This window comes from Elephas maximus, chromosome 16 (assembly GCF_024166365.1).
Source record: "Elephas maximus indicus isolate mEleMax1 chromosome 16, mEleMax1 primary haplotype, whole genome shotgun sequence".
Classification (NCBI taxonomy): domain Eukaryota; kingdom Metazoa; phylum Chordata; class Mammalia; order Proboscidea; family Elephantidae; genus Elephas; species Elephas maximus.
The window spans coordinates 61,872,093-61,896,726 of NC_064834.1; the positions used below are offsets into that span (position 1 = coordinate 61,872,093).

A 24,634-nucleotide genomic window follows, 5' to 3' on the forward strand; every position below is an offset into this window, starting at 1 on the left:
ATGTAATGCAAACTGGCCACATTAGTATAAAACGTCTTCATAAAAAAAAAAAAAAAAGGATGGTAGAAAGTCACATTGTTTCTTTTATTATATTAAAATGACTTTAGAATGATCTTTGTCAAAAGGTCAGATTTCTTTTTTTAATTACAAAACTATAGAAACTTAGGAAAAATATAGACAAGTTCAACAAAAAAAAAATTAATCTTCCATAATTCTCCTAAGCAGAAAAAACTCACTGATTTGATGCGTTTTCTTTCCATTGTTTTGCATTCCTGTATTTTTTACATTATTGAGCTCATACAAAATGCACAATTTTATCTTGCTTTTTTTACTTAGCGTCATAATCTAAAGTTTTTCACATCTTAAAATTTTTTTGTAACAAAAAATTTTAATAGGTACAAAATATTACAGAATGTAGACATACCATAGAAAAATCGCTTACCAAATACCTGGTATATATCAGTCACGGTACTAAGTGCCTTATATACATTATATGTAACCCTCAGAGCAATTCTGTTGTGTATGTGATATTATTATCCTCATTTTATGGATAAGGAACCGGATTCAGAGAGGTTTAAGTAACTTCCCCATAGTCGCTTAGGTAACATAAAATCCTTTGGCTTTTCTATTATACTGTGACGGCTACAATTTAAATAATTATTCTTCTATTGTTGAATATTTAGGTTGTCTCCAGTTTTTTTTGGCATTTTAAATATGGCTGGTCATAAGGCAGATTATTTTCTACCACACAACTTTTAAGTAATACTTGTATCATATGCTATCATAGTGCAATGATAGCGATAGTAAATATTATTCTTACCCATATTTCTAATCGCTAAATTTACTGGGACTTTGGAACATCATCCAATCCTCTGCTTCTCCCCCCCCACACAAAAAAAATTAACACATCTCACCAAAGTGTCGTCAGAATTATACTCATGAAGGGATCTTAGTTAACAATTTAGAAAGCACTTTAAAGACAAAATTGACTTGTCTGTGCTATGTGGTAGTTTTTGTTGTTGCTTTCATATCCAATTTTTTGCCTACTAAAACCTTACTTAATCAGGACTAGCAAACTCTTGGCGCAGTTTCCAAACACTATTTTAGAAGAGGTTTGGAATATAAGTGAGTATTCTATTTGGAGAAATTGAAATGTTGCTAAGTTTTCCTACATTATAGCTGCCCAAACTTATGGTATAGAGCCATCAGAATATATATATATATATACATATTTTAACATTTGATTTTTTTTAATAATTTTTATTGTGCTTTAAGTGAAAGTTTACAAATCAAGTCAGTCTGTCACATATAAGCTTATACACACCTTACTCCATACTCCCACTTACTCTCCCCCTAATGAGTCAGCCCGCTCCCTCCTTCCAATCTCTCCTTTTGTGATGATTTTGCCACTTTCTAACCCTCTCTACCCTCCTGTCTCTCCTCCAGACAGGAGATGCCAACACAGTCTCAAGTGTCCACCTGATACAAGTAGCTCATTCTTCATCAGCATCTCTCTCCAACCCATTGTCCAGTTCCTTCCATGTCTGATGAGTTGTCTTCGGGAGTGGTTCCTGTCCTGGGCCAACAGAAGGTTTTGGGACCATGACTGCCGGGATTCCTCTAGTCTCAGTCAGACCATTAAGTCTGGTCTTTTTATGAGAATTTGGGGTCTGCATCCCACTGTTCTCCTGCTCCCTCAGGGGTTCTCTGTTGTGCTCCCTGTCAGGGCAGTCATTGGTTGTGGCGGGGCACCATCTAGTTCTTCTGGTCTCGGGATGATGTAAGTCTCTGGTTCATGTGGCCCTTTCTGTCTCTTGGGCTCATAGTTATCGTGTGACCTTGGTGTTCTTCATTCTCCTGTGATCCTCGTGGGGTGAGACCAATTGATGCATCTTAGATGGCCGCTTGTTAGCATTTAAGACCCCCGACGCCACATTTCAAAGTGGGATGCAGAATGTTTTCATAATAGAATTATTTTGCCAATTGACTTAGAAGTCCCCTTAAGCCATAGTCCCCAGCCCCCCCGCCTTGATCTGCTGGCCTTTGAAGCATTCAGTTTATCCCAGAAACTTCTTTGCTTTTGGTCCAGTCCAGTTGAGCTGACCTTCCGTGTACTGAGTATTGTCCTTCCCTCCACCTAAAGTAGTTCTTATCTACTAACTAATCAGTAAATAACCCTCTCCCACCCTCCCTCCCCCTCCGCCCGTAACCACAAAAGTATGTGTTCTTCTCAGTTTATACTATTTCTCAGGATCCTATAATAGCAGTCTTATACAATATTTGTCCTTTTGCCTCTGACTAATTTCGCTCAGCATAATGCCTTCCAGGTTCCTCCAGGTTATGAAATGTTTCACAGATTCGTCACTGTTCTTTATCGATGCATAGTATTCCATTGTGTGAATATACCATAATTTATTTATCCATTCATCCATTGATGGACATCTTGGTTGCTTCCAGCTTTTTGCTATTGTAAACAGAGCTGCAGTAAACATGGGTGTGCATGTACCTGTTCGTATAAAGGCTCTTATTTCTCTAGGGTATATTCCGAGGAGTGGGATTTCTGGGTTATATGGTAGTTCTATTTCTAACTTTTTAAGAAAATGCCAGATAGATTTCCAAAGTGGTTGTACCATTTTACATTCCCACCAGCAGTGTATAAGAGTTCCAATCTCTCCGCAGCCTCTCCAACATTTATTATTTTGTGTTTTTTGGATTAATGCCAGCCTTGTTGGAGTGAGATGGAATCTCATCGTAGTTTTAATTTGCATTTCTCTAATGGCTAATGATCGAGAGCATTTTCTCATGTATCTGTTAGGTGCCTGAATATCTTCTTTAGGGAAGTGCGTGTTCATATCCTTTGCCCACTTTTTGATTGGGTTGTTTGTCTTTTTGTGGTTCAGTTTTAACAGAATCATATAGATTTTAGAGATCAGGCGCTGGTCAGAGATGTCATAGCTGAAAATTCTTTCCCAATCTATAGGTGGTCTTTTTACTCCCATCAGAATATTTTTATCAAGGACTATAGTTCTTATCTCAAAAATGTAAAGGTTAAAAATTAGCTCCAATTAGTCATTTCTTATAACTTCAGCCATGGATTTTTTTTTTTTTTTCAGCAAGAGGGAAAAATGCAGTTGAATGATAACTATGTAAAGACTACGATGCATAGTGACTGCCCTTCCAGTGTGTCAGGCTTAATTTATACTGTAGGCTAGTACTTGTTTCTGTACGTATTGTGGCGATGTTACATATAAGATACAAAGTTGATCATGCAACAGCTTTTTGAAAAATGATCAAAGCAAAAAGAAGGAAACAGATGGACATCAATCAGCAGGTTGCTGAAAGTTGAAAGGCATCAAGAAGTGTGATAGCATCCAGTTTGGTAATTTTTAACACTGAAAATAACTGTTTAATTTAAAAGTAGAGGCTACATTTGACATTTTAACTTGACCCATCCAGCGAAGTCGTAGCAACCATTGTAACTTGAAGTCAGAAAAGAAATTAACCAGCATGACAAAGAAATACATTGACGTAAACTTTCATTACTGTTACATTTTTGTCAAGAAAATGAACTTATTTATATTGTATAATGCATGTTGTTTGGGAAATTAAATTTGATTTGAGCCTTTAGTGGTAGCAGATACAGGATTCATTATATTCATCTTTGTAGCTTATGACCCATGGCCCGTTGCTGTTGAGTTGATTCCGACTCATAGCGACCCAATAGGACAGAGTAGAACTGCCCCGTTGAGTTTCCAAGGAGCACCTGATGGATTTGAACTATGGACCTTTTGGTTAGTAGCCATAGCACTTAACCACTATGCCACCAGGGTTTCCTGCTTAAATAAAGGCTTGTCAGTAAAACTGGAAGATAATGCCTATTTTTTTTCCCTCTCCTTTTTTTTATTTATTCAATACCTGTGAATTTGCACACAAGCTGTATATGATTAGTTAGTAAGGGAGACTATAACTTACACTTTTGTTTGTAATTTCCTGTTTTTTAATTTATTTATTGTGCTTTAGGTGAAAGTTTACAGATCAAGTCAGTCTCTCATACAAGAAGCTGTATACGCCCCGCCGTGCACTCCCAGCTGCACTCCCCTTAATGAGACAGCACACGCCTCCTCTCCACCCTGTATTCCCCGTGTCCATTCATCCAGCTCCTGTCCCCCTCTTCCTTCTCCTCTTGCCACCAGACAGGAGTTGCCCACATAGTCTAACATGTCTACTTGAGCCGCGAAGCTCACTCCTCACCAGCATCATTGTCTATCTTATAGTCCAGGCCAATCCCTGTCTGTAGAGTTGGTTTCGGGGATGGTTCCAATCTTGGGCTATCAGGGGGTCCGGGGACCATGACTGTCAGGGTGCTACCGGTCTCAGTCAGACCATTAAGCCTGGTCTTTTAATGAGAATTTAAGATCTATACCCCACTGTTCTCCTGCTCCATCAGGCATCCTCTGTTGTGTTCCCTGTCAGGGCAGTAATCCGTGGTAGCCACACACCATCTAGTTCTTCCTGTCTCAGGCTGATGGACTCTCTGGTTTGTGTGGCCCATTCTGTCTCTTGGGCTCAGGTCTACCTTGTGTCTTCGGTGTTCTTCATTCTCCTTTGCTCCAGGTGGGTTGATACCAACTGATGCATCTTAGGTGGCCACTTGCTAGTGTTTAAGACCCCAGATGCCTCTCACCAAAGTGGAATACAGAATGTTTTCTTAATACATTTTGTTATGCCAATTGACCTAGATGTCCCCTGAAACCATGGTCCCCAGACCCCCATCCCTGCTACTCTGGTCTTTGAGGTGTTTGGTTGTATTCGGGAAACTTCTTTGCTTTTGGTTTAGTCCAGTTTTACTGACCATTCCTGTATTATGTGTTGCCCTTCCCTTCATCTAAAAAAATTTTTGTCTACTCTGTAATTAGTGAATATCCCTCTCCCTCCCTCCCCACCCTTGTAACCATTAAAGAATATTTTCTTCTGTGTTTAAACTTTATCTATAGTTCTTATAATAGTGGTCTCATACAATATTTGTTTAGCAATTGACTAATTTCATTTAGCATAATGCCTTCCAGATTCCTCCATGTTATGAAGTGTTTCACAGATTCATCATTGTTCTTAGTCGTTGTGTAGTATTCCATTGTGTGAATATACCATAATTTATTTATCCATTCATCTGTTGATGGGCACCTCATTTGCTTCCAACTTTTTGCTATTGTAAACAGTGCTGCAGTGATCATGGGTGTGCATATATCTATTCGTGTGAGGGCTCTTATTTCTTTAGTGTGTATTTCAAGGAGTGGAATTGCTGGGTTGTATGGTAGTGCTATTTCTAGCTTTTTAAGGAAGCGCCAAGTTGAATGTAAAGTGGCTGTACCATTTTACATTCCCACCAGCAGTGTATAAGTGTTCCAGTCTCTCCACAACCTCTCTAACATTTATTATTTTGTGCTTTTTGGATTAATGCCAGCCTTGTTGGAGTGAGATGGAATCTCATTGTAGTTTTTATTTGCATTTCTCTAATAGCTAATGATTGTGAGCATTTTCCTCATGTATCTGTTAGCAGCCTGCATGTCTTCTTTGGTAAAGTGCCTGTTCATATCCTTTACCCAGTTTTTAATTGGGTTATTTGTCTTTTTGTTGTTGAGTTTTTGCATTATCATGTAGATTTTAGAGATCAGATGCTGATCAGAAATGTCATAGCTAAAACCTTTTTCCCAGTCTGTAGGTAATCTTTTTACTCTTTTGGTGAAGTCTTTGGATGAGCATAGGTGTTTGACTTTTAGGAGCTCCCAGTTATCTAATTTCTTTTCTGGTGTTTTTACATTATTAGTAATATTTTGTATACTGTTTATGCCATGTATTAGGGCTCCTAGCATTGTCCCTGTTTTTTCTTCCATGATTTTTATCGTTTTAGATTTTATATTTAGGTCTTTGATACATTTTGAGTTTGTTTTTGTGCACGGTGTGAGGTATGGGTCTTGTTTCATTTTTTTGCATATGGTACGCTGGCACCATTTGTTAAAGAGATTGTCTTTTCCCCATTTAACAGACTTTGGGCTTTTGTCAAATATCAGGTGCTCATATGTGGATGGATTTATGTCTGGATTCTCAATTATGTTCCATTAGTCTATGTATCTGTTTTTGTATCAGTACCAGGCTGTTTTGACTACTGCGTAAATTTTTATCTTGAGAATTTTTTTTCAATTAGTTGAATTTTTCAGAGAAATTTTAAAATATTTATTTAGCCTTAAACTAATGGAAAAATTGAACCTTTCTGATCTTATGAAATAATTCTGCATCTTGCATTTTTAAATGGCACCAATTTAGAAATTTAGAAATTGTTCCCTGAATTTACATGTACATTTTTATATATAACCACTTATTCGAAGTTGATCATATAGATGCAAATGGGATAATTATAGTTTTAAAATATATACAGGCACTCCCCGGGTTACAAACAAGGTCCGTTCCTGAGTGTGTCTTTAAGAATTTATAGGTAAGTCGGAACAGGTGCAAATGGTTCTTATTTAGCCTTACTTTTTTTTTTTTTTAGTGCAGGAAAAGGCTCAAAGCCTTTTCAGTGACTTAAAAGCCGCACATGCAGCAAGTGTAGGTGATTGTGATGAAGAGTTTGTTGTGAGCAGGGGTTGGTTCAATCCTTTCAAGTTATGGGAAATTTACATAACATTAGAGGGCAAGTACAAGTTATCCCTGTAGATCTGAGGTTAGTAACCAGGGAACTGCCTGCACTACTTTGATGCAATTAAATTAGGCCTTATCTAAAGCTTAATTCGTTAAAGTATTCCAATACTTTCTAATAATTCACTTTTAGCGTTGACTTGTAGCTGTGCATTTCATTATTTCTCTAAGTAGGCACAAAAGGGATTTAAATTTGATCCTAATTGATGGTGTGTAGTGTGTGGTTCCTTGGTACTAAAAGTCATGGATCTTGCTGAAATAGTACTTCAAAGTAATTCATAAATATCTCGTTGATTGCCTGTGACAGTGAAAGGCTTGCCAGATTTTTAAAAAACATAAATTCCTTTTTTTGTGTTCACAGGAAACCTGTCCAGTTTAAGTCGTCTTGGTCTGAGATATAACAGACTGTCAGCAATACCCAGATCATTGGCAAAATGTAGTGCACTTGAAGAATTAAATTTAGAGAACAATAACATTTCTACTTTACCAGAGGTAAGAAGTGGATTAGAGAAACTTTAGAAACAAGTCTGCAGCATAATGAAGGGAAAGCTAGTAACTCTTTGCAGCTAGGTAAATAATTTGGTAATTGAGATTACTTACATAATGAGCATGATATGGATAAATAGCCCCACTAAGATAAAAATTCTAAAGGAGAAAGAAAAATTCCAAAGTTCCTATGATCGTAAGGAACATAATAAAAAATAATTTTCAAGAAGAAGAAAATTAACTTACCAGTTGCCCTCAAAATGACTATCTCATGGCAACCCCAAGTAAATCAAACTGTGCTTCATAGGGTTTTCAATGACTGACTTTTCAGAAGTAGATCACCAGGCCTTTGTTTTGAGGTGCCTCTGAGTGGACTCAAACCTCCAACTTTTCAGTTAGCAGCTTAGCTCGTTAACTGTTGGCACCACCCAGGGATTTCACATTCCCTTTTAACCCATAACTGTCGAGTTGATTCTGACTCATCCCTTTTAGTACCACGTAAATCTTTCTCATGTCATTTTGAGAACTGGCAATAAATGCTATTAAGGAGAATTTGTATGCCTGGTTTTAAAGTAAACAACCCTCCTCAGTTCAACTGTCAAAAGGTAATGTAGTAAGATGATCAGTGTAAAAGAATAAACTAGATAGAACACACTGTGTATTACCAAGATTAATATCAACTGTAACCTTCATGTAACCAAATTATTATCCTGTTTATGCAACAATTTTAAAGCCTATTTAGTATATACCAATCATAAAATCTGTTATTTTTTGAAACACATTTTTAATTTGAGTTTTGTTAATTTTCACTTAATTTGCTTAAGGATTAATTGGGTAAAATACAATACTTGTATCTTTTATCTGTTTATTATCTTGCCTTTCCTTTAACTACTTACTATCTTAGCGTAGCAAACAACTTGTGGTACGCTTGCTTATGGTTATTCAAGCATAGTATCTTATTGTAATATTGTAGCAAAAAAATGGATTTTTGTGGATTTACGGATCGAGCTTGGCAGGGTCTTTTTTTAAATATTAAAAGTATTTTGTATAAATAGCCCTATTACGTGTGTGTTTATATATACATATAAAATGTTCATTTTATATATATAGACAGCTATATAGATTTTTTTTTTTTTTATATAGATAGATAAGACTTTGGGTGAATGCTTTTCAGATTTATGCTTTGATTTATGAAGAACCATATTTAAGCAGATGAAGCTATAGGTTTGAAGAAGTTAATTTATAAAATAAATATATTTAATTCATTTGTTTCTTAAAGATACAGAACCTATTAATTTGATTTTTCAGAAAACACCTTGGTCAGAGAACAAAGATGAATTTCCCAGGACTGTAATTTCTAGGCTGGACTGGGTCTGGGTTTTCAGTTCACTAAGACTAGTCTGACAGTATCTTACCGGTGGCAAAAGGGTACTATTGTTAGAACTAACAATAGTGGAATAAAGAGTAGAATGCACAGATTTAGATAGAGCCCTGAGAACTTGACTGTCTGGATTTTTGTCTTTCTGTGATGGTGATAATTTAGAATGATCATAACGGGCAGGGCTGGTTAATGTCATCCTATTTTCTACCGGTGACTCATATCAAACAATTAGCATATTAATTAGGTCTTGTTAGTATTCTTGTTGGTTGTGGTTTGTGAGCTTAATCAAGGTTGACTGCTTTTACGGTATCAATATGCATAAGACTGAGTCTTATTAAATAAGTTAAAAAAGTAAAAAATTTATTGTCAGTGAAAAATCAAAACCAAACCCATTGCCGTCGAGTTGATTTCAACTCCTAGCAACCCTATAGGACAGAGTAGAACTGCCCCGGAGCAGCTGATGGGTTCAAACCGCCAACCTTTTGGTTAGCAGCCGTAGCTCTTAACCATTGCGTCACCAAGGCTCCACTGTCAGTGAAAGGAAGCTAATAATTATTGGGTACCTGTTAGGATACAGATGTTATGTTAGCTACTTTTGTATATAATATTTTATAACTGAAATAAGTTAAGATTTACTTTTGACAAAGAAAATTATAGAGAGGACAACTCTCTTTAGTTTGTATGTGGAAGAAGGGTGTGTGTGTGTGTATGTGTGTGTGTGTATAAACTGGCCCATTTTCAGAAGAGAAGCCATCAGGGAAACCCTTGATTGGCCTTTTCAAAATATGGGAAAGCATTGTTATTTAAAAGTAGTTCGTGTGCTTTGGAAGCAGTATATTCTTAGTGCAAATGTGTAATTATCTGCATTTATAATAAGTACAATAAGGAAAACAACAAAATCCATTAGACAGCACTTATGAGACATTCAAGCTGGGTTAGGTAGGAAAAATCTGGGAAGTTGTTTTCAGTTGGACTGGAACTCATTATATTGCTGAAACCAGAGCCGACAAAATGATTATATATTTTTCCATTTGAAGACTGTCTGAAAATGGACTAGTTTTAATGTATGTTTATATATATACAAAGAAAAGGAACTTAATACATTTAAGCACATACTGTGCTCAAAGCATAAGGATAGGAGCTCTACATGTATTACCCATATCTTATGTAGTCTTCACAATAATCCTACTAGTTACTAGGAATTTCATTTAATAGATCGGAAAATAGGCTTCAGAGAGGTTATGTTTTGGCCAAGTTTGTTACCTTAAATATTTTTCTGAGAATAGGATGAGAGTATATTAGTTAATTATCTAATTAATTTGCCAAAGGTCACAGAACTGATAAGTAGAAGATCTGAGATAGGAACCTAGACTTGCCTGGCCCTAAAGCAATGATAAGCAGCCCCCAGTCTTCACGATATGACGTGTGAAAGGTTGGAGGTTGTCTTGTTGTTGCCCCTTTTCAGATATACCTAGATATTAACATTTTTCATAGAAGAATGTCAATTCAATAAAATCAGTTTTAATAATAGCGTTTTTGCCTAAGATTCAGTAAGTCTCCTTTATTTTCAATAAAGTAGGCTGTAGACATTATTTTTCCTGGACTGACTGCCATACAAAGTTTTCTTTCCACCACCCATACTTGTGCACTTCCTTTTTTCAGTGTACAACAGTAGACAAATATTAAGAGTAACTTGTTAATGTTCAGTATAAAGGATACATTTCAGTTCACTGTATCATTATATAGTTAAGGAGTCCTGATGGCACAATGGTGAAAGCGGTAGGCTACTAACGAAAGGTCGGTGGTTTGAACCCACCAGCTGCTCCACAGGAGAATGATATGTCAGTCTGCTTCTGTAAAGGTTTCAGCCTTGGAAACCCTATGGCGCAGTTCTGCTCTGTCTTATATGGGGTCGCTGTGAGTCGGGATCAACTTGACAGCAGTGGATCTTGGTTTGATGTTATATAGCTATTCATCCCTTCAGCTGGCCTTGTAAATCATACTGACACCTCAGGTACTGTATCTTGAATCTGCTGTTTGTAGATGGCTGAAGTTTGAAAATTATTTAAAACACACACACCCTCCACACTGTGTTTTCTCGTTGCTTGTGCTTTTTTAGCACAATCTAAGAGGCTTTCTTCTACTTCTCTACATACTAATTTTTTTTTAATCCTTTAGAATCTAGTGCACTCTCAATCTCCTTCCTGTTTTTCCAGTTATTCCAGTATTTCTTCTTTTCTTGGAATTTAAATAGAGAAGGGATTAAAAGTTTAACCACTTATGTGCCAGATACTGCAAAGCCATTGATGTATTTTATCTTTTAGTCTTCCCTGTTGTTGTTGTGTGCCCGTGATTCTATTCTGACTCATAGTAACCCTACAGAATAGAGTAGAACTGCCCCATAAGGTTTCCTGGGCTGTAATCTTTATGGGAGCAGATTGCTAGATCTTTTCTCCTGCAGAGTGATTGATGGATTCTAACACTGATCTTTCGGTTAGCAGCCAAGCTCTTAACCATTGCGCCACCAGGGCTCCTTCTTGGTCTTGGTCTTCCCTACAACCTATAAAATAAGGCATCATCATTTTACAGATGAATAAACTAAGGTTCGGAGAAGTAGCTTGCCTAAAGTCACACAGCCAGGTATCACCTATACCAACATTTCTCAAAATTTAACGTGCAATCTTGGTAAACTGCAGATTTTGGTTGTAGGAACGGGTCCCAAGAGCCTGCATGTCTGTATAGCTCTCAGGCAAAGTTGATTCTGCTCTTCCTTGAAATACACTTTCAATAGCAAGAACCTATTCTATAATTTATTATTGATTATATGTAATTATGTATTATTTTCTGATTGTTTCCTATCTGTGTGATTTATTTCTCTAAATAGGGTTTAGTCTTCTTAATGGCAGAGATTCTTTTATAATACCTAAACACCTAGCGCTGGGGTTGCACTGTAGGAGGCTGAAATAGGGACGATGAGGGTGTGTGCTGAGTAAATACTTGTTTGATTGATATATACAGTTCCTCAGATATATTATCACATAGAAAAGCAACATATTATACAACATCAGGAAGTAAACCATCTTCTGAATTTAATCTTCCTAAAAAACCAAAAACTAAACCCACTGCTGTCGAGTTGATTCCAACTCATAGTGACCCTATAGGACAGAGTCGAATTGCCCTATAGGGTTTCCAAGGAGCGCCTGGTGGATTCGAAACTGCAGACCTTTTTGTTAGCAGCTGTAGCTCTTAACCACTACTCCACCAGGGTTTCTAATCCTCCTAAAAGGAACCATTAAGTTTACTGAATAACAGCTAGTTATTTCTTCTGTACCAGGCATTATTTTAATCTTAATAATAATTTAGAGGTAGGTACTTAACTAAGACCTAGATGGATTGGTCACTCAACAAGTGGCAGAGCCAGGACTCAGATCCAGAACTTGTCTAATACCAAATTTTTGCTCTGTAGAGGTCTCCTGAAGCACTTGTCACCCACAGGTATGTTTTCTTTACTCTATAGTGTGTTTTAAGTAAAATGAAACTGTTGTTGTTGTTGTTAGGTGCCATCGAGTCAGTTCCTACTCATAGCGACCCTTCGTACTACAGAATGAAACACTGCCTGGTCCTTTGCCATACTCACAATCGTTGTTATGCTTGAGCCCATTGTTGCAGCCACTGTGTCAGTCCGTCTCGTTGAGGGTCTTCCTCTTTTTTGCTGGCCCTGTACTTTATCAGCTAAAGAATAAAAATCAGGATATTTCATAAAAGTAAATGAATTTTCAGTTTCTTGCAAAATCTAGACATGTGACTAAGTTGTGCTCATCTTTCTGCATGGCAGCAATTAGCTAGAGCTGAGTAATGACTATCCCTCTAAATGAGGGAGCACAGAGCCTGCTTGACCAGTCTCAGCCATTTATTACCTTTGAGGCATTTGTGTTTGAGTCTGCTTTTCTATATTCTGGAAGCCCTGGTGGTGTAGTAGTTAAGAGCTGTGGCTGCTAACCAAAAGGTTGGCAGTTCAAATCCACCAGGAGCTCCTCGGAAACCGTATGGGGCAGTTCTCCTCTGTCCTAAAGGGTTGCTATGAGTCAGAATCAACTTGACAGCAACGAGTTGTTTGGTTTTGGTTTTTCTATACTTTACAGATTAAAGTCTTGTTACAGTTCTAATTCTTAATTTATTTCATTTTTTACAGACCCTTTTATCAAGTCTTGTGAAACTGAATAGCTTGACCCTTGCTAGAAACTGCTTTCAGTTATATCCAATGGGTGGTCCATCTCAGTTTTCCACCATCTATTCCCTCAACATGGAACACAATCGAATCAATAAAATCCCATTTGGAATTTTTTCCAGAGCGAAAGTATTGAGTAAACTGAATATGAAGGTAAGCCTGTGTTTTTACTGGGGGGAAGGCATTAAAAAAACTACTACTGCTAGTATTTCTACTAACATTTATGTTTTATTAATTGGTGTGGGGAAAGGTACGCATACTTCGCTGATAGACTCAACTGATAATAAGGATACTTCAGAGTGATTTGTATTAGATAGATATCTTAGAATTGTGCATACCTTTGGGAATTTGTCCTAAAGAAATGATCATGAATGTCCATTAAAATATAGTTGTAGGGATACTTATTGCAGAGCTAGCTATTTCATTGGTACCAATTTATATCAGTATCAATAGGAATTTAATTTTTAAAAAGTAATATATCATCCGTGGAATACTGTGGAGCGATTAGAAATTGTAATCTAGAAGATTAAATATCAGTTGAAATATTCACAATTTATTAAGTAGAAAAAAGTTAAAACATGTAAGCATCTCTTCCCACACATACTTTTAAAACGCTTTTTTCAATATGCTTAATTGTGTATTAAGTACACACCCACATGTTTACTAAAATATAATGTTTACCTTTGGATATCAAAATTATTTATGGGTGATTGTTAGTTTCTTTTTGTTTATATATGCTACAGTGAATGAGTTTTATATTTGTAATAAGAAAAAAATAATTTTACTGCAAAAGAAGAGAATAAATGAAAAAATCATTTAGTCGAGTTCATTAGTTTGTAGTGAATAATTGGCTACACAGCTGTAGCTAATTAATTACTGAGGTAGGACTCCAGGAAACCCAGGTTTCCTGCTTCTAGGTATAGTGTTCTTTCTACCATACCATATTGTACTACATATTTTTACCTTTGATGAATCATTTCACCATAATAGTGATTCTTAAAGTACAGTCTAAATTTACAATTTCTTAATTCTGTCTACACTTGTTCATAAATGTAGTATTGTGTATCCTTTATGATGATTCTTTGGAAGTATATAATAAGTGAAGTAGTTGAAATTCAAGATAATGTTGTAATCTTAAACAAGTGTTAAATGTGTTGTTAATCAGTCTGATTATATGAGATTTAGTAGTGGTAATGGCAGCAATTCTGAATATTTAGTTTGTAATGAGAAGCTTAGAACACAGTGGTCCAGGTGCTCATTAGTTTTTACATTTGATTATACATTTTTATAGACATGGTGTTATCGCAGTATGTTAGCTTGGAAAGGTTTGCTGTTTTCAATGAAATAAAAATAAAACTTTGCATAAAGCTTTGCCTTAATTTTTCTTTAAACATTATGAAAAATGTTTAACAAAACTTTTTCTTGAAAGTAGTCAAAACGAATCCTGGCATTTTCTCCTCCTATAAGCATAAGTAATAAATTTTTAAAAACCAAAATACTTTATCATATTATACTTATCAGTACTTTGGACATAGATATCTTTCTTAAAATAGGTAACCTGTTTAAATATAATAAAAGAAAAAAGGTTTTAAAAAGAATGTTTGCTACTTGGAATTTCTCTGTGGATGATTTTTTGTAAAATGAGAAAAATAATCCACATGCATTACAAAAAAATTAGAATATACAGGTTAGAAAAAAGGGCATAAAATAAAATAATCCCATCACTGTTGACATATTGGCATGTATCATAGATAACCATCTGGGACAAAGGGGGCTGATGGTCCCAATAACTTCCAGTACACAGCAGGGTGGTAAGAGTTGTTATTGATGGAAGTGTGTTTTTTAAGTGGATAATGTGGAGGCAGGGAAGAAAGGTCATGAACCACTGCCATATAGTTTATTTCACTTTCTCCCCTCTGTATATAGCCATAATCTATTTTTTAAATAAAATTAGGATCATGCTTCACATAAGTCTTTCATCATGATTTTATTTTTAATGATAAATATGTTTTTGACCATTTTTCTTATGAATTTTAAGTGAAATTATAAAATTGTTGATACTTAGAATTTTAATTAATTTGCTGTCTTACTAAGATTTTTTTTTTCCTCTCAGAATTTACTGCCTAGCAGTCCATTGTGCTCATATCTTTATTTGAGCATTCATATTTATCCAGTGGTTTCTCTGCATTATTGTGAAATGGAGAAAACATTATATTTACCACTAGGACTTTTGAAATTTCAAGCATTGTTTTGTGTAGTGTATTTTTCCGTTTTTATTATACATGATCATATAGGGGACAAGCTTTGAGTTTAACCTCAAAATAAAAACCTATTAACTATGTGAAAAAATTTGAGTGTTTTTACTGTGTTTTCTATATTTAGGTATCAAAAAGGAATAAGGTTTTCTGTTTAAGAATTCTCTTTCTCAAGGAAAGTATATCTGGGACTTTGTTTTATGGGTTTCTGTCTTGAATGCTTCATTTTGTCTTTGCCAGGACAATCAGTTAACATCACTTCCCTTGGATTTTGGGACTTGGACCAGTATGGTAGAATTGAATTTAGCCACCAATCAACTGACAAAGATACCTGAGGATGTGTCTGGTCTCGTTTCTCTTGAGGTGAGTATGAAAGAACATTTAGAACTGCTTATACTGCAGTTCAGACATGTTATCAGAGCGTGGCTCAGGATCAGGCAGTGTTTCGTTCTGTTGTACATAAATAGGGCCACTATGAGTCAGGACCGACTTGATGGCACCTAACAACAACAGTAATACCCCTTCCACACTTATCTCACTCACAGTCTTTCAAATTAAAATAAGGAATTTTCTATTTGGATGAAAAGCATAATTAGAAATGATAGAGCTCTCTAAAACATACAACCCTGTTGAGATGATGAGGTGTTGATTTAATTAGTCTAGTCTTGATGCTTTTGAATCTCTTTTGCCCACTAAACAGTCGATAGGTTTAAGTGCTATAGGGCATCTTTGAAAGCAAAGGTCCCTAAAATTTAGCATCTTTTATAACATATTTTTTTCTTAACACTGTTTAAGTACGGTACCTTTATCTACCAAAATAACTATGGATTCCTTAGACTGGCGTTCAGAAGCCTTCATCATAAGACTTTGTCTTACTGTTCTATCCTAATTACCTACCCACTACTACTGTATTTACTAGTCAAATAATTCTCTTTGTTGGAAATGTGGTATGCATATTTCAAGCTTTGTATACTTATCTAGAATGTCCTCTTCTTAATTTTTTTATTAAAATTATTTTCCATAATTAATAATCCATTTCATTGTCCCTCCTTGGTCACTATTATTTCTCCTGCCTGTGAATCCCTAGAGTTTTATATTTGTGCCTCTTTTTGATGGAAAATTTATTTATAGTACATATATCTATTTTAAAATTTTCCCCTATACCCATGTTTTTTTTTTTTTTAAATCTCGTTTCTTTATTCTCTCATTATTTAATAAGGTGAAATAGTATGGAGTAATGATTAAAAGCATGGGCTTTGAAATCAAGCAGGTCTGGGTACACTCCCAGTGTTATCTCTTTATAGTTGTGGGTTTACGCAGCCCAAGCTTCAGTTTCCTTAGCTGTGAAATGGAGAAAATAGTGTTTACCCCATAGGGTTGTACTTAGGATAAAGTGCCATAATGCACATGAAGCATTTAGTCCAGTTCCCTAAGAATAGTAAACTTAATAAATGGTAGCTTTAGAAGCGAGAATGGCGAGACTTCATCTCACACACTTTGGACATGTTATCAGGAGACCAGTCCATGGAGAAGGACATCATGCTTGGTAGAGTAGAGGGTCAGCAAAAAAGAAGAGGACCCTCAATGATATGGATTGGTACAGTGGCTGCAGCAAGGGGCTTAAGCATAACGATTGTGAGGATGGCTCAGGACCAGGCAGCGTTTCATTCTGTTGTACATAGGGTTGCAATGAGTCAGAATCAACTCGACAGCGCCTAACAACAACAGCAACATTATTTTTCTAGACTTACTGTATTAAAAAACCAAAAACCAAACCCAGTGCTGTCGAGTCGATTCCGACTCATAGCGACCCTATAGAACAGAGTAGAGCTACCCCATAGAGTTTCCAAGGAATGCCTGGTGGATTCGAACTACCGACTCTTTGGTTAGCAGCCATAGCACTTAACCACTATACCACCAGGGTTTCTGTTTATTTTATTATGCGGTGGCATAATTTCTGGGGAAAATAAACAGCCACAAAAAAATTAGCCAGACCTTATGTAGATCTTTCAACTTAGTGCTCTTTCCACTATCTCCATATCCATTATTGCCCCCTTCTCACGTTCCTGCCCCTGATCTCCAGATTATAATTTATAACTGAGGACAAGCACTGTCTTCCTCAGCCTTTTTTCCCTCTTCAGTATCTTGCAGTATGCCTTGCAATATAATAAATAAATCCTATATTGGATTGATATGAGCAGTTTAAAAGTAAATTGTTACCTTCCTTAAATGATGGTTTGTAAGGGGTTTTGAATAATTGGTTTCCTATTCAGTATCAAAATACTGTTTATGTGAATCTTACTGCACATAGTTAATAATTTTCTTTTTAAAAAAACTTAAATTTAAATTCCTTTACTTTGATTAGTTTTGACTTAATCAAATAAAAATCTTTATTTTATTTACAATAACTATGGTAATTTTTTTAGTTAAATTTTTATAATATAATTGAACATTTCCCTTAATATTCACTGTTTTGGAAAATCAGAATTACTTAATACATTTTAAGCCACACAGTAATGGTTTACATATAAACTCATTTCCTGAATTGACAAGCACTATCAATGTTTCTTCTTTAGGTTCTAATATTATCGAACAATCTTCTAAAGAAGCTTCCCCATGGTCTTGGAAACCTTAGGAAGTTAAGAGAGTTGGATCTAGAGGAGAACAAATTGGAATCCTTGCCAAATGAAATTGCTTATCTTAAGGATTTACAGGTAAAACATTATCATGATGGTTTTTTAGTTACATGATTCAATTTTTTGAATCTATTCCAAATTGCATATTTTTTAAAGAATTTGGTCTAATTCCTAGACCAGATAGATTTTCCTGTTAAAGCATTGATAGGGCTGAGTTTTATGCTCATATAACCTATCTGCTTTTGTCTTCTTGACAAGTGATATTTTTTAAAGAAAAATCTGCATTTTATTAAGTGATTCTCATCCTATCCAACCTAATTCCCTATTGATTTTATTGACTATTGTAAGCTCACATCAGTTGTAGGAAATATATATGTAACTGTCCTTTATTTTGATGATCTTTTAGAAATTAGTCTTGACAAACAACCAGCTGACCACTCTTCCCAGAGGCATTGGTCACCTTACCAATCTCACACATCTAGGCCTTGGAGAGAATCTACTTACTCATCTTCCTGAGGAAATTGGTATGAACCCTTTGGATGCTTAACTTTGTGCTAATGATTTTCTCTTGTGTGTTCAAGTAGTATTTCTAATAGGACAAATCTGTTTTTGTAAACTGGGGTCATAGCAGGCTCAAGATTTTTTTTTTTTTAAATTGAGCACCTTTGCTTGGTTGGGTGGTTGGTTTCTCATGAAGTGTTAGGATCAATATTTTATTTGTGAATATTTTAGAATACTTTATTTCCAATTGATTTTGTATATAACCTCAATTTAAAAGTTATTTTATATTTCTTCTGAATTTAAAAATTATACAGGCTTAAATTAGTAATGTCTTATGCCAAAGGAACCTTTGTTTTTGTTTTAATTTTTAATTTTATCGTGCTTAAGGTGAAAGTTTATGGTGCAAATTAGTTTCTTATTAAAAAGTTTATACACAATTTGTATTGTGACGTTAGTTGCAGTTCTTGCAGTGTGTCAGTGCTCTCCCCCTTTCCAGTCCAGCTTTCCATATCCATTTGTCCAGTTTTCCTGTCTCTTCCTACCTTTTCATCTTTGCATTTGGTCTCAAATACTTGGTTGAACTAAGAAACACGTTCCTCCTGTGTGTCATTATTTGTGTTAAACAGGCCTGTCTAATCTTTGTCTGAAAGGTGGACTTCAGGAGTGGCTTCAGCTCTGAGTTAGTAGGGTGTTTGGGGGCCATAATCTCAGGGTTTCCTGCAATCTCTGTCAGACCAGTAAGTCCAGTCTTTTTTGGTGAATTTTAATTTTGTTCTACATTTTTCTCCCACTCTGTCCAGTACCCTCTATTGTGATCCCTATCAGCCAGGCACCATCTAGTTCTTCTGGGCTCAGGCAGGTGAAGGCTGTGGTTCATGTGGTCCGTTAGTCCTCTGGACTAATATTTTCCTTGTGTCATTGGTTTTTTTTCATTTTCCTTTGTCTGGGTGGGATGGGACCAATAGATGTATCTTAGATGGCTGCTTGCAAGCTTTTAAGACCCCAGACACTAGCCACCAAAGTAGGATATAAAACATTTTTTTTTTTATTTCACTTTAGATGAGGGTTTACAGAGTAAATTCATTTCTCATAAAACAATTAATATACATTTTGTTTTGTGACATTGGTTCCCAACACCATGACATGTCAACACTCTCCCCCTCTTGACCTTGGATTCCCCACTACCAGTTTTCCTGTCCCCCCTACGTTCTCGTCCTTGCCCCTGGGTTGATGTCCCCATTTAGTCTCATTTTTGTTTTATGGGCCTATCTAATCTTTGAAGGGTGAACTTCCGGAGTGACTTCAGTACTGAGTTAAAAGGGTATATGGGGGCCATAATCTTAGGGTTTCTCTAGTCTCTGTCAGACCAGTAAGTCTGGTCTTTTTTTGTAAGTTAGAATTTTGTTCTGCCTTTATCTCCAGCTCTGTCTGGGACCATCTATTGTGATCTCTATTTTTTAATTGAATTATTTGTCTTTTTGTTCTTGAAGTGTTGAAGTATTTTATAGACTTCAGAGATTAGACTCTTGTTGTAGCCAAAAAATTTTTCCAGGTCTGTAGTTTCTCTTTTTATTCTTTTGGTGAAGTCTTTTGATGAGCATAAGTATTTCATTTTTAGGTGCTCCCAGTTCCAGTTCATCTTCTGGTATTTGTGTGTTGCTGGTTATGGTTTGTATTGTTTTTATGTCATGTATTAGGGCCCCTAATGTTGTCCCTATTTTTTCTTTCATGCTTTTTATTGTTTTAGGTTTCATATTTAGGTCTTTGATCCCTTTTGATTTAGTTTTTATGTTTGGTGTGAGGTATGGGTCCTGTTTCATTTTTTTACAGATGGACATCCAGTTTTGCTGGCACCATTTGTTAAAAAGACTTATCTTTTCCCCATTTGATGGACTTTGGTCCCTTGTCAAAGATCAACTGATGACAGGTGGATGAATTTATGTCTGGGTTCTCAATTCTGTTCCATTTGTCTACTTCATGTCTGTCGCTGTACCGGTACCAGGCTGTCTTGACTACTGTGGCTGTAAAATAAGCTCTGAGGTCAGATAGCATGAGGCCTCCTACTTTATTCTTTTCCTTCAGTAATGCTTTGCTTATCTGGGACCTCTTTCTTTTCCATATAAAGTTGGTGATTAGTTTTTCCATCTTATTAAAGAATGCTGTTGGTATTTGGATCAGGGTTGCCTTGTATCTCTAGATCACTTTGGGTAGAATTGACATTTTCACAATGTTGAGTCTTCCTATCTGTGAACATGGTATGTTTTTCCATTTATGTAGGTCTCTTTTGGTTTCTTGAAGTAGAGTTTTGTAGTTTTCTTTGAATAGGTCTTTTATGTTCCTGGTTAAATTTATTCCTAAGTATTTTATCTTTTTAGGGGCAGGAAACTTACGTTATGGATTATTAGGATTTATATTATATTTGAGAGTACTTTATAATTTTCTAGGTGTTTTCACATTATTTCATGCAATCAACATGATCACTTTGAATTTTAGGCAGTGAAAGCTGTAATCCCATTTTTACAAAGAGAAGGTTAATTGATGTCATGTAGTAAGTAAATAGTAGTTCTTAGATTGGTAATTCCACGTATTTTGTTCTCCCATCTATACCATGCTGTCTCAGAAGCATTATAGATTAGTGGTTAAGAATGGGTTTTGGAATAAAATAGACAATTCAATATCTAACTCACTCTTTGCTGCTTTTGCGAGTTTGTATAAGGTATATAACTCCCAAACCTCAAGTTTCATACTTGTAAAATAAAAAAGGTAATGGTAACTTCTCAAAGAGTTGTTTTGAAGATTGTGTAATATCTTACATGTAAACTAATTCATTACCTGCTAGCAGTTATTTTTATTAGTCATCTGCACAGTGCTATCAAATATTCCAAATGGTGAATTTTTCAAAATTAGAGACACATGAGGCAACTTTACACTGGTATTTCTAGTATATGCAGCTGGCTTCACACAATTGCTTGAGACATTTGCCTAGAGTATCCTAAGATAGCCTAAGCAAATTTTTTAAAGATTACGTAAGTTGTTTTGTTTTGTTTTTTACTTACACCCAAATCTGTGGTTACTCTTAGTAAAAAGCCTTTACACATGAGAAAATTAATATGAGATTGTCACATTTTCTGCAAGACAAAAGTGATTCTAAACACTGAGGAGAATAAACTCATCTCTGGAGCTTTGAAAAAATATATATGGATGTCAAGCTGTCCTACAGAATCTCTGGGGTTGAAATGTGTATTTTTAAAAAATCTCCAAGCCTGAAAACCAATCGTAAAGGAAGAATTCCTCTTATATTATAGGGTGGTATTAAGAAATGGTTTTCAAACTTGGCTGCATAAATCATGTAGGGATCAATCTTTAAAAAATACTGATGTCTGGGTTGTAACCCCAGAGATTCTGATTTAATTGATACAGGGTGTGACCTGGACATTGGGGTTTAAAAAAAAACTCCCCAGTTGATTTTGAGTACGCAGCAAAGTTTGAAATCCACAGTTTTAAAACTAAGAAATGAGAATATGAAGAAAGGTATATTTGGCGTACATAATGCCCAAGATAGCATCATACCCAGTTGAACTTTTAAAATAATAGCATAATTGGTTTGTTTTGTGTAATAATTGGTTTGCTTTTTTAAAAACAGGTACACTGGAGAACCTAGAAGAACTGTATTTGAATGACAACCCCAACCTGCATAGCCTTCCCTTCGAGCTGGCTCTCTGCAGCAAGCTTTCAATTATGAGTATTGAGAACTGCCCACTCAGTCACCTTCCACCTCAGATTGTTGCTGGGGGACCTTCTTTCATTATCCAGTTCCTAAAGATGCAGGGTCCATATCGTGCCATGGTCTGATGCAGATCCACTGGTCCCACACACTGTTCAAACCTAGACTGCCATTAACGTTTCATATCTTTATCTGTATCTATTTGTGTAGATATTGATATATATGGCAGATTTATAAAGACTGCATTATGTGTGTCTGCTAATAGAGGAATCATAGCCATTTAGATTTTTTTTTTTTAATTCTGTACAAAAGCTTATATAAGGTTTCTTTGCTGAACTTGATGGATGTTTTTCTCTCGTGTAATCTGATATGCCGGTTTGCTTAAAAACATTTGCCAACAAATTATGAAGTTACTAAATTTAAGAAGCAGAGGTAGTATAGTTAGATATACTTTCTCTTGGGAAAATAAAGGACAATTTTGTTGCAACTTTTCATATACACTTTCCCCTTACCAATTGTCTTATCTTTGTAATATTATAGGCCCTGAAGTAGAATTTTTCTTTAACTTATTTTGAGATTTGAAATTTAAATTTTATGTATTGTTTACAGTCAGAGTAAATCACTGGATTTTTTTTTCTTTTTTGGTTTTGATTTGCTCTGTATTAATCAAATCTAGAATTTATATCCTCTGCTAAAGAATTTGAATCAGCTGGTTTAAATATCAAAAGATATTTGCTTGTTGAAACAACTGGCAAAGTGAAAAGATGCAGTCAAAAATTTTAGAATTCCTTTAAGTGTGCTTCTCTGATCGGTTGTAAAGCAAAATATCTGAAGCGAATCTTTGAGTGAAGGCAGAGTAGTAGACCATTTTGAGTATAAGTATCTTTTTCTTAAGTTTAGGGGAACAAAAACTTGTAGTGAAAAGGAGTTTTCACTCCTGGAAGTTGCAGATCCATAAAAACTAATAATTTGGCCCCCCGCCCAAAAAAATTTACACATAAACACACACATTCTATATATGTATATACAATGCTATATAGATATGTATTTATTATATCATAAACTACAGTAGGTAATTTTTAAGGATTCCTCCCTATCCTTGTACAATGAAATGAATGTCTTTCTTTGAACACTGCAGTATATGTACGTTTCAAGGTTATTTAACAGTGTACTATGGTTTTATATCTTGACTTGCCTTGTACATCTTTCCATTCTGGATTATCTGCATCTAAGCACAATATCTTCACACTGTGCTGTATTGCTGCTGAACTAAATGCACTTTTCCCCATATATGGGGCACTGGCTTCAAACAATTCAGTTCAGTACCATTAATTTTAATTTCATCTTTCCTTTCTTGGTAGATGTTAATAGAGTTATTGACGAGACACATTGCATAGAAGCCATTGATAGTTGAGTGGAAGTTCTGTGAGATGTGCATGTGCTATGTGACGTACTTTCTTTTTCGCGTTACTGCTTTTAAGGCCAGCAGTATTGTAAGCGTGTGCCCTGTATACAGTACTCTTTCTTTTGGTAGCGTTGGTCTCAGTCAGTTTAATTATTGAGAAGACTCACAGAGCAAGTACATTCTAGATATCATCCTAAGAAACATTTCCCATATAATGAATAGCTATTAAGTATAATTATGGATTGCTGCTTGTTTTTTTTTTTTTTGCCATTTAGATGGGCATTGTGTTTTAAACAAAACGTTTTTGAATTAAGGGTATAATATTAAGATATAAATTTGGAGTGTTGTTTTGTTTTTCCTGGCACACAAATTCAGTACTAGGTTTGAGGTTGAATCTATCTTCTTAATTGGCATCTTCATAAGAAGCAATGTAGAAATGGAAGGCAGGTGAAGATATAAAACCCTAGAATGCTTAAATGTGCTGTAAAACTATTGTAGATGTCACTGGATTTTACCAAGTAATATTCTTTCTTCCTTTTTCCATCTACTGTGGCTTTTCAGTTAAAATTTTGTTTATAAAAGAAATTTGTTTATTACAGCTCTACCTAGAGCTTATGTGTATGTGTGGTTTTTTAAAATCTTGCATCCAGGTGTGTTTTAATATTAAGGTGATGGAACTCAAACTTTAAAGGCAGTAACCTAATGTCTTTTCTTGAAAAACAATTATGGTTATTGTTTCTTAAAATGAAAATAGATTTGGTTTTTAAAACTCTTTGGTTCCCCTACCTTTCTTTGTATTAGTCTATTATAGAAGTAGAAAATGATCACAGATCTTACACATAGAGGTGATACAAACAGTGTATAGGTGAGGAGTTATAAAATTTTTTGAGGCACTTAGAACACATGTCCTCTGTATGGCTCCCACCTTGTAAGAGTCCATGAATTTCATTACTCCTTCTTCCAGGGAACTCACATGAACTCTGATTAGGGAATCCTTATATAATCAAGGTATTTAATATGTAATTAGTTAAATATACTAAAGGATATTGTTGAATGACAATATATGAACTAACACTTTTCCTGAAATGGAATGGATTTAATTGGCTTATCCAAAAATTTTCCTTTCTTTTTAAAGAAATTATATTTAGTGTCTCCATGAGGCTTATATGAGCAACTAAAACAAGAATGTCATGGAACGTTACATTGTCAAAACATTGCTATAAACTTCGCTTTTTGTTAATATGTAGTAGCAAAATGGCATTGGTAATGACAAACAGTCCTTCTTTTGTGAGAGTTTAAGACTTTTTAATCCCAAATCATAATTT

The 24,634-nt window shown here is 35.4% G+C and overlaps 1 protein-coding gene across 1 annotated transcript in view; it reads left to right on the forward strand.

The window, feature by feature from the left end:
• SHOC2 (SHOC2 leucine rich repeat scaffold protein) overlaps nt 1–23,919 on the forward strand; it is a 108,360-nt gene extending 84,441 nt beyond the window's left edge. The window contains exons 4-9 of the mRNA XM_049854638.1: nt 7,055–7,185; nt 12,753–12,941; nt 15,284–15,406; nt 17,620–17,757; nt 18,086–18,203; nt 21,824–23,919. Of these exons, the coding sequence (XP_049710595.1) occupies nt 7,055–7,185; nt 12,753–12,941; nt 15,284–15,406; nt 17,620–17,757; nt 18,086–18,203; nt 21,824–22,032 (908 nt within the window). The 3' untranslated portion in view covers nt 22,033–23,919. The remainder of the gene's footprint in view (nt 1–7,054; nt 7,186–12,752; nt 12,942–15,283; nt 15,407–17,619; nt 17,758–18,085; nt 18,204–21,823) is intronic.
• The last annotated feature ends 715 nt before the right edge of the window (nt 23,920–24,634 follow it).